Source organism: Dipteris shenzhenensis, chromosome 4 (genome assembly GCF_047967505.1).
Source record: "Dipteris shenzhenensis isolate YYH24624 ecotype China chromosome 4, Dip_SZ_1.0, whole genome shotgun sequence".
Lineage (NCBI taxonomy): Eukaryota > Viridiplantae > Streptophyta > Polypodiopsida > Gleicheniales > Dipteridaceae > Dipteris > Dipteris shenzhenensis.
In genome coordinates this window covers 33,677,061-33,687,821 of record NC_141599.1, presented here as the reverse complement: position 1 = coordinate 33,687,821, position 10,761 = coordinate 33,677,061, and the positions used below count along the sequence as shown (strand labels likewise).

Sequence of the window (10,761 nt, the reverse complement as noted above, 5' to 3'; positions counted from 1 at the left end):
CAAAGATTGTCAGCAGTTGCAACGCCGATAGATTGAAAAGATTTTCACGGCTGACCGGCCAATCGATTCAAAAAATCAGAGTCCCGCAAAGATTGTCACAGCAGTTGCAAAGACGGCAGCTTGGCAAGATTTTGTAGACGTAGTGACGAGTGAAGATGTGTGATCAAGATTGAAGAAATCATCACTCGTGCCAATGAGAGCACGCTTGAATTAAAGGCAACAGCGCAACGATGTCTGGCTCGTTCCCATCATAGAACGTATTCCAATTTCCCGCCAAGATACAATCATCATACAAGATCCAAACAGCTGAGTGCGCTTTCCCAAATTCCGAGACAGACCCTCGTGCTCAGCATGCACAAAGTGCGCTCCGACAGACGCATTCCATCAACCATGACGTTGATGTGCATGGACATTACTGTGACGGAGGGAGCTGCCACAAAAAGCAGTCCGTGCTTCTCACAGCCTCCGCCTTCCAAAACCGCCTTTTCCAGGCTTCATCACAATCTGTTTGCGGACGGACACGATGCAGCTAATTATAAGCCTTTCTACGATCTGTAAGGAAAGAGCTACTATTTGCCCGGTCCGGACTTTGAATTCTTTTATACAACGATAAAACAAATGTTTCCTGAAGCAAACAAGAGCCTCGACAGACAAGGGACACTGTGGACGGGAGAAAGTAGTCATGCGTGAAGGACTAGCTCTTTACAGCCTGGAGCTGATGACGGTGTGTATAATACTCCCTTTCATCATTGATGACGAACTTGCGCCGCATGTAGCCGAAAAGAAGAAAAGCCAAAACAAGCAAACGATAGATGGAATATGAGCCATCATCACACGTCCCATTGTCATATGACCAGGAGTAGAGCTGCTACTCTGCACATCGGACAGAAGCTTGATACAATAGTTTGGAAATTAGACCTCGAGCGAGATCGATTTATCTACAAGCTATAAACAGCATATGTTCCAAAGTTCAGGTATCTGCAGGCATTAAACAATCCTGAGCTACATTTTGTTTACCCAAACAGGGCGATGATCGTAAAGGCTGGATGACACCCAGAAGTACTATATCTTTCTTGGGCGAGCCTCTATTACTACTGAAACCTTGAGAGGTGCGGTAACGTATGTTTCCTTGCACAAAACACAACCATTGACGCTGGTCGGTAACTTCTTCCGCCTATTCGTCTGGTTGGTTCACCACCTTTCTTCCATGTATCTGTATCGAGTATAGAAGGAATTTCTTGCCCCAGTGTTAAGTGGAGCCTGTTGACGACTTGAATAACGTTCTCGTCGCCGCAAACTGTGATGCTCTGGATGAAGATAACAAAAACCTTAACAGCTACCCTGCACAATTGGGTCGACACACCCGAATAAGCTTCTTTGAATGCTATAAAAGATGCAGAATTCTAATTCGGAGTTAACTTGAAAACACGCAGAAAAGGTGTTTACAAAAAATACAGATGAGTCACATTACCACGTCCGATATGTTTTGAGCACCAATTCTACTGCGAGCGAAAAGTGTTGGTGCACCCCAGCTGTGTTGGCTTAAGAGTGCGCTCTGACCCCAAAGAAAAACAGGCAATCATGAGGGTCTCGAGCAATATGAAACTTCTAAGATTGTGACTCCAGTCCCCGATCTTACTTGGTTCCAATAAAAACTTAAAGAAGTTCTTCGAATGGAGAAGTCCACGTGAATTTCAAGGTGATACCTGACTACCCAAGTGATGGCTCTTGAACTTCTCAACGGTATTTGCAAAAGTTTCTGAGATGCTGACTTGACTACCAAAGTGATGGCTCTTGAACTTCTCAACAGTATTTGCAAAAGTTTCTGAGATGCTGGGATTCTCAAAAGAGCTGTCCGAAATTTTCGAATCCAATCTGAAATCGGAAAACGGAAACTTAGATCAAGTAAAGAAGCTTGACTCCCAGAAAAGCCAGCCGCAAAGCACAAGGACAAATGATAATCCCCTGCAAGCACCTTTGTGGAACCGTAGCAGTTGTGGAATCGGTGATGTCATTGTCCTTGCTTTCTCCTTCCAGAATATCCAGCACATACTTGAAGGTAGTTGAATGAAGATGAAATGCATCTAATGCAACAAAGAGCATCGCTTTAATTCCAACGACACAGTGTAAAACGTAAAATGCTGAAAGGGACTAGAGCCTAGCCTTCTTAACAAAAGAATCAGTAAAATGATATTCTACGGATATATCCGATACAAGCTGTTTTACCGTCAGCACTAAGAGAGGGACCGCCGATTTCAAATTCTTCATTCAAAGCCTGCTCCTGTTCCCGATTGTTAGCAGAAGTCACTGCTGTCGACTTAGAAAACTGTGTTGATGTTCCAGTTAGCTGCAGATCGGCTAGTTTCCTCTCCAGTGCAAAAATTCTATCATCTTCGATGCGTTGCACGAACTGATCTTCCTCAGGAGATCTTGCGACTGAACATCAAGGGTTCATCTAAGAAAACATCGAAAATGTATTGACACTGGATATAGGGCACAAAAATTAAAAAAATTACGTGGTAGGTGGACGATTGCTGGAACGTGCTTCGAGTGATCGGGGTCCAGTGGCTTCCTATAGAGCAAGGAACGCCATTACTTTTGTTTCAGACATATTATATCCTACAATCTGCTATGCCTGAAAAACAAATGGCTTTCTAGAGCAACGAATAATAGTAGGTTCTTACCTGTCACCAATTTTTGTCTTTTCTTTGTAGGGCTTGACAAGGACCTTTGCACCACATATATAGTGTGGATTTCCTTCTGCTAATATTGTTCTAACAGTATCCGCATACATGAATGTTACAAATCCAAACATGCGCTTTTGCTGGTAGGGGATTCTAACATCTTGAACAGGTCCATATGCCCTGGAAACAGAGAAATTGAATTTCTCTCTCTCTCTCTCTCTCTCTCTCTCTCTCACACACACACACACACACACACACACACATTGGGTGTGCCTACCCATGTGGTGTCCGCCTAGCTAGCGCTAAAAGACAACCTCAATGAAGAAACTCATTCATACTTAGATGAGGGTCTTTTGAGGACACTCTAAAAGCAAATTAATAGCTGCAGATGGGAGCTACAACTGGAGAATAAAAGATGTTAGCTTTATTACCTGAAATGAATTGTAACATCCTGTTCTGTAAAGGTACTTTCAGCTGGAAATGTCAAGTAGATCTGTCTGGAACTCGGATTTATGGCACTATAATCATCGCGATTACCTCTGAAGTCCATGAACTTATGAGCATCCTCAGTGAGTACGACAGCGTGTTGACCATGAGGCCTGACCATGTAAAAAGCTGATAATAATCAGTTCAGAACCCTTGAAGAATTGGTAAAGTTATGGTTCCTACAATTTGTTCACTATTTGCCATTTGAGATACCACGAACAGCCACAAAATTAAGGGAGCTTTGATGAGGGAGGCCATTGACAAGATCCAGTATGTCTAAATTGCACGAGTCAACCATGCCAAAAGAAACGATAGAACTACAAAGCTTTCTTTGATTATGCAATTGTGAACGTGAGAGCCTGAACGAATTGTTCAATTCTCTCCACTTTTTCCTCTACAATAAGATCCAAATTTAAACATTGTCCAATTATCCCAAAATACATACACGGGGACAGAAATGGCATGAAGAGTAAATTGGGGAGTTAATCTGCCCAAAATAAAATAAAATTGGGGAGTTACCGCTCAATCAGAGTGACGATGCCTTTAAGCCTTACAAGAAGCTTAGTAAGACTATATCCAGCTTTCCCGTGGCGTTGACTCTCTGTTAAGTAGCCCTCTGCTTGTAAGGTTTTCCCAAACTTTTCATAGTAGAGTTGTGGAAGAGAGGCAATTGACACCGGTGTTCGCATCCCTCGAAGAAGCTCTCGCAGTTCTCGCTCAAGACAATCTAAAGAGCCTTGTGTCAGGAATCCATCATCTGATCCAATTGTTTCCAGATACTCCTCTGTAGGAGGGGACATGGGTGTAGAAGCATACTTTTCTCCAGAATGCATGAAGCGGCAATTACTCCCATGCTTGCAATAGCCTCGTGAAAAAAACAGACAAGGTTTCCACACTAGGAATGTATTCAAGTGAGCAGAGCTTGCATCCACAATTGAAGGTGAGGTCCATTTTGTAGGCATCTCCAAAAAATTATTCTGATCTTTAACAGTAAGAAAAGAACTTTGCCCCAACATGTTAAAAGATCCACCTGACGACGAATAGATTTCCTCAAAAGGTTCATGAGAGATGGGGATCTTATCTTGCAAATAAGTCATCCTAGGAGCTGTCCAGTGCTCATTCACCTGAGGGCAAGGATTCAGATTGCTAAGATTGAATTTTGTATTCTCTGTGGTGTAAAAGTTCTGACTCGAAGCAGGTTTTATTCCATGGGGGGATACTTGAATAAGGGACTGACTTGACATCTGTATGGACAACGGGATCTTTATCTCTGGATGTGACTGTAATAGGGATTTCCCTAGATGATGTGTGGGAGTCCTGGTATTTAAACCGAGTTCCTTCTTTGCTTTAGTGATAAGGGAGTGTAGCGTCACATCTGAACCCAATGCTAGATGAAGCAAGTATTGTTCTCCCCAGTCTTGAAGCAGCAGGTAGCCCATGATCTTGAAGGCATTGTCAGCATCAAAACCCTGGACCCGGGTGAAAAGAGTTCTTCTTGCCTCCTCTACGTCCATGAAATCCTGGAAATTTTTAGCAATCCAGTTTTAAAGACCACTTTCTGTGCTAAGAAAACAACAAAGAGTCTAGATCTGATTAAAAACCCCATGCCTCTTCACATTCAATAAAGTTGTTGGGAAGAATTACAGAGTATCAACTTGATTCAAACTCCTACCATGATCATGAATAGCATAATTGAGGGTATGGCAACAATTTTAAACTTTAAAAATCTATCAGATGCTACATGGCATCATGAACATAGAAGACTATGTATGAGCTGTCTGGCTGTCCATACCAATTTTTAAGGGATGATAGCACCTACTCTCTAATAGTACATAGGATGGTAAAAACTAGTAGCAAAACAAGTATGGGCTCGATCAACAACTTTCCCAAACATTTCCATGAAAATATTGATGTTCATTTACTACAAAATAATACAAGAGCTCCAGAAGGAATATAATATAAAACATCGTTATGATCTTAATTCATAACACATGCGAGAGGGTATAATACAAGGTAGCGCTGACAGAAATCATGCTTACAAGGGTTGAGGAAACTCAATACAATGATTACCAAGACTAGAAGTAGCATAAGGAAGAGTATCGACAAAATCGAAGGCATAGCTCAAAGTAGGGCTGGAAGAATTCATGCTTTAAAAGGTTCGAGGAAACTCAAAACAATTACAATTAAGCCTGGGAGTCACAAAAGCTGTAAGAAGGAACTAGTCAAGTATCTACGAAATGGATCATCTATTTGTGAAGTCTACTTTGAAGATCACAAATGTTTTGAAAGCCCAATTTATAATGCCAATATTCCTACCGACAACCTGCTCACAATTTATTATCAATCCAAATTGTCAAACGTGCTAGACTGAGTTCCATAGAACTATGTACAAAGATTCAGAAACCAGCTGCAGTCACAGCATGAGTCTCAAGTTGGAAAAAGACATAGATCTGTCATTGTGATATGCTATTAACCAAAAGTTGGGAGAACATACAATTGTTTTCTTTCCATGAAAGGAGGAAGCGCCAATGTACTTCCAAGAATTGAGAGGATTGTTTGCGTACAGTGCAAGATTGTGGCCCATAAGACCACTGGCTACAGAATGGCAAACGCTAGAAATCCAAAGCCCTCGAATCACATAAACCACACTTCGTATGTGCATCCAATACCACAGGCAGATATTATACTGGCCGTAGCTGTGTGAAACATAAAGAACAACCCAGTCTTCTTACAGGGTGAAACCCACTGTATGCAAGTGCCAAAAGCCCTTCAAAAACTGCGCTAACCTTCCTGTTCTAAAGCAAGAAACTGGACCCTGTGGCCTTAACCCACGTAGGCTATGTAAGACGAGACTGTACAACTAAGCGCTCATTGATGTAGTTCCTCCTATGCTGATGGATCCACATTCCCTATTAATTGTTGAAATTGGAATGGAACAGAAGATATGCCTTCCTTTGAGTTCACTAGCCAATGCAGAGGTATAATTCAAGAGGGCCTCTGATGAGCATAAAGACTCGGCAAAAGTATTGAGACGGTAAGAGGGCGATCTGAAGGTCTGCACATACCCTGTGATCCATTAGAATGACTAAATTTAGAAAGGCAAGACCACGCTATTCAATGCGAATCTACAAGGCAACCTACGACAGAAAATTGCCGTTCATACACAAATCAAACAGCGAAGCATATCAGCAGCATGAAGACCCTACGGAACTTCGAAGCAAGAGCATATACAGTACTGTGATCGTATGAATCAGCAACCAATCTTAAATCCGCAGAAGCCGTACAACACTGTGCTTCTCCTACGAATCGCTGAACAGTAGGAATGAGCACGTCCACTCGTTGAGAGCCAACATCAAGTGAGCTTGATCTTCCCAGTATCTCCTGAGAAACAGGCGTTCACTGCTTCTCGGGCAAGCCCAAAAGCAGGACCTAATCCCTGACCTACAAAGCTCGAGGTTCGGCAGGATTAACAACGAGGCGAAGCCACCCATGGCTGGCATCCCATGGTGGATAAGATATTCAAGCAACGGCAGTCACATCCGAAAGATAATCGCTACAAGGAAGGACATTTAAAAAACATACAGAAATCCCGCCTCCCTCTCATCCGCTCATGGTTGCTTTCGGATAAGTGTACCTGATGGTCACTTTTCACGGAAGAAAACTCCGAGAAGCAGGCAGAAGATACACTATTCAAAAATTAAGGGATCATGGGTTGCACGACAAGACCAAAAAAGAAACACGGTAAATGATAGCTAGTATTAGTGCAATTCTTGTCCAGCGGAAAGAAAAACTACGGACAGGGGTTTTTGATCATCATCTCATACAGGAACAGCAATGGCAGTAACCTTGTATTTCTGAAGAACCGCTAGTCCCGCTGTAGCGTTCCTAGAGTGTTCATGTGACAAACGGAAACCCAAGCAGCTCATGATATCGGAGGAGAAGTTTGTAGAGAGTATGGCCTGAGAGCTACAAACCTGTAGGAAGAGTATTGCAACGAATGAGTTATCGCAATCAGAAGCTAGCTCGTAGTGATGGTGTTGCACAGGGATGAGTTCAGCGAACCTGTCTTGAGCGTGGAGGTTTAGCGCATGAACGTGTCTTTCGCAAATCGGAGCGGGAAGACAGACGGGGAAGATTAAAGAAAGAGACAAGGATTGAGAAATGGAGCTTCTGTAAGCCTAACTGTCTTCCGCAGCACGAACTGCACGATCTGTGTAACTAAGTGAGAGATCAGGAGGGCACACTTTGTCTACGCCTGACTGTGAACTCAGCTCCGCAACGCACCTTCTTCATGCTCGATTTATATTCTCAAAAAGCATTCGAAAACACAATACTACAGCAGCTGTGGAAACCTTCGCAGTTGATAAGCAAAGAAAGATGTTTGAATCAATCGATGAGTATGGCCGCTTCAACCCCAGTTTTCGAGCAAAATACTAGACGGCTGTCTTGATTCTTGCTCATATTTGAAAGCTGAGAACGAATTGATCACTCTACGGGACTGCATGCAGGAGGACAAGCACACCGACCTGAATGGACTGCGATCAGCAAAAGTACACTGATTGCAGCACAAGCGCTTAAGCTCTAACAGTAAAATTCTTGCTTCCACACCACAAGTTTTCGAACGAATTACTAGATGCCTGTCTTCATTAATCTTGCTCTTGTTTGAATGCTGAGAAAGAATCGATCACTCTATTGGGCTGCGTGCGGGAGCAAACCGACCTGAATGGGGAGGAGGAATCGACTGTAATCGGCAAAGCACACGGTCTGCTGCACAAGCGGCAAGTTCTAAAACTGATTGCTACTGCTCATCATCATTGTTGATGATGATGCCGCTCACAAAGCAACCGCTCCCCATGTACAAGATTAGGAGCTGCTGCTGCTGCAGGAGCAATGAAACGGTACACCGACAGTATGATGGAGTGGGAGGTTTCGTCTGGAATTAGAACGCACCCATCTTCAGATTGTTGCTGATTAGCTAGGCTCAGAATTGCATTCTTGAGGGAGGAGGGATATGTATGCTCAGAAATGCTTTCTTGAGGATTCGTCTGGAATTAAAAGGAGCCCATCTTCAGTGCTTCTGACTTACTATGCTCAGAAATGCATTCTTGAGGGAGGAGGGACATATATACTTGAGGGAGGATGGATATATGCTCAGAAATGCATTCTTGCGGATTCTTTTAGAATTAGAAGGAACCCATCTTCAGAGCTCCGGACTTGCTAGGCTCAGAAATGCATTCTCGAGGGAGGACGAGTACATAGATACTTGTTAGTGCAAACTCTACTTCACAGGTCAGTTGAAATCACCTCCGTATATCCTTTCAATCATCAACATCCACCTTCTTCTCCGATTCTTCGCCCAGCTAAGTACCCTACCTCGCCAGCCTTTGATCTGAGCTGGGAGGAGCGTGTTGAGGTGTGAGGTTTAGGGAAGGCAATGTGGCGAGGGACTCTCCTGGGCAAATGTGTAAAGGGTAGAGGGCATTCAGGAATATTGAAAGAGAGAGAGAGAGAGAGAGAAAAAAGGGTGGTGGCCCAAGATCTGATTGTTGATGAGGCGTGAAGAAGATAGCGACAAGCTTCTTCTATAGATTCATTCATACATCCTCCATACATATCCTTATATATATTATATCCATCTCATTCTCATACATTTAGATTACCTTAGCTTCATCCTCTTCACAATCCCTCCCCTCAAAGCTCAAGATTTGACCGTGTCTTTGCTCGGTTTTTTTGGCCCCTAGTGAGGGTCTATGGGATTTAGGTTGAAAACTGCATGAAACTTGCATGCTAATTGTACTCGTCGGAGTGCTAATTAAGTTCAGTTAGTTCTTAATATAGTCTGTTTTTAGGGCTACTGTTAGTTTAGAGAGCATTTGCACAGTAACAATTCTAGCATTCCCCAATTTTTAATTGCCTTAATTTGTAGTTTGCAACCTTCTCACCATGGTTTCAAGAGATCCCGCTAGCACGGGAAAATTTGGGGAGAATAAGCGTGTAAATTAGATTTCCTAAGGTTTCATTACATTATATCTAAAGAGAACATCCTGCTTCACCTGAATATCACTGTTACTCTCTAGAAATTCGTAAACCAAAAATTTTTAATGTTCTCATGCTGCTTCCAATCTTTGAGGCTTATCACTGAAGCTTTCAGAAGCTCGCTTCAGATCTCTATACCTGTACTGGTGCATGCCAATGGAAGTCATTTGCATTCTAGGTATCTCCCTCCTTCGGCAGGATGCTGATTTTCTCCTTCTAACAACCAAAGCCATGCTGCAACATAGTACTACTATATCTCCCTCCTTCAGCAGGATGCTGATTTTCTCCTAATTCTAACAACCAAAGCCATGCTGCAACACAGTACTACTATCGCTCCAGTGAGACAAGGATCCAAACTAGCAAATTCGACTAATTCCACTTGGTATTCACATCTCCACTTTGAAATTGCAAGAATAGAGGACATTGCCTTGAGAATTATTATCGGAGATGGCTATAATGCCAACATACAACATATCCTCATGATGGGACTATGCACCTATGCATAAACTTCCAAGCATTAAATAAAATCATAATAAAGAATAAATACCCAATGCTGTACATCGATAAGATCTTTGATGAGCATAAGGAGCAAAGTATTTTACTAAAAATTGATCTAAGATCAACATGTCCTCAAGTCCACACTAGGACAAGGGGAAACTTGATAACTTTCAAAACTCGATATGGGCATTATGAGCTTAAAGTAATACCATTTGGTTTAACTAATACTCCAGCTTCATTCAAAATGCTTATGAATAGCGCCTTGAGGCCTTACCTAGGGAATTTACAACAGTACTTTTGAATGATATCCTAATTTGTTGTAAAACTAAAAGGCAATAGATGAATGTTTTATTTTATGAGAGCTATTCTTGTCTTCCTGATGAAACTGACTTCATGAGTGCATGCTAATCGTAGTTGGAGTGCTAATTAAGTTTAGTTAGTTTTAATTAGTTTGTTTTTAGGGCTATGTTAGTTTAGAGAGCATTCCTATAGTACTGAAGATTCTAGCATTCCTCAAAATTTTATTGCCTTAATTTGTATTAACCAAACTTCTCGCCATGGTTTCAAGAGTTGCCACTAACATCGGAAAATCTGTGATTAATAAGCGTGTAAATCCGATTTACTGAGTTTTCATTACATTATAGGCAAAGAGTACGTCCCGCTTCACCTGAATGTCATTGTTATTCTCTAGAAATGTGTAAAACAAAAAAAATTCAATGTTCTCACGATGCTTCCAATCTTTGAGGCTCAACCTCTTTGACCTTAGGCTAGGCATCACATGCATGCCCTCTTAGGTTTTATATGTTTTGTATGTACTAACCTCATCTATCACCCTTCTCTGCATCTTCTCTAGGTTGTCTTGACATTGTGCTCTTCACATTCTCTATGCATTTATAATCTAGCCACAGACTATACATGATATGTGAAGGGCCAATGATGATTCTTGCATTTAGTGACATTTTTTGTGGTGGAATGTTTCCTCTCTATCCCCTATCCATTTCGTTCATACACACTAACCTACCTTAACAAAATAGGGCCTTTAGTGGATTTTGCACCT

General features: G+C 42.0%; 1 protein-coding gene across 5 annotated transcripts; it reads right to left on the bottom strand.

The window, feature by feature from the left end:
- Positions 1–277: 277 nt before the first annotated feature.
- Positions 278–8,651, bottom strand: LOC147902748 (zinc finger CCCH domain-containing protein 18-like). Of its 5 annotated transcripts, XM_087373752.1 has the most exons (11): positions 7,233–7,653; positions 7,016–7,144; positions 3,690–4,690; positions 3,116–3,283; positions 2,685–2,864; positions 2,517–2,572; positions 2,227–2,436; positions 1,976–2,084; positions 1,707–1,875; positions 1,472–1,555; positions 278–1,341 (listed from the first exon to the last, which is right to left on the bottom strand). In XM_087373752.1, the coding sequence occupies exons 2-11, from the start codon at positions 7,094–7,096 to the stop codon at positions 1,330–1,332; spliced, it is 2,070 nt and encodes a 689-aa protein (XP_087229878.1). In that variant the 5' UTR covers positions 7,097–7,144; positions 7,233–7,653; the 3' UTR covers positions 278–1,329. The 5 variants fall into 5 exon arrangements, with proteins under 5 accessions (XP_087229878.1, XP_087229879.1, XP_087229881.1 ...); XM_087373753.1 differs by lacking the exons at positions 7,016–7,144; positions 7,233–7,653 and adding an exon at positions 7,890–8,651; XM_087373755.1 differs by lacking the exons at positions 7,016–7,144; positions 7,233–7,653 and adding an exon at positions 8,475–8,651.
- Positions 8,652–10,761: the final 2,110 nt, after the last annotated feature.

Bases quoted from the DNA above. Each gene is read 5' to 3' on its own strand.
- LOC147902748 (XM_087373752.1), bottom strand. From the start codon at position 7,096: ATGAGCTGCTTGGGTTTCCGTTTGTCACATGAACACTCTAGGAACGCT. The intron at 4,691-7,015 runs GTTACTGCCATT...AAAAATTTCCAG, and splicing joins CGGTTCTTCAGAAATACAAG to GATTTCATGGACGTAGAGGA. The intron at 2,573-2,684 runs GTAAGAACCTAC...CTTGCTCTATAG, and splicing joins AAGACAAAAATTGGTGACAG to GAAGCCACTGGACCCCGATC.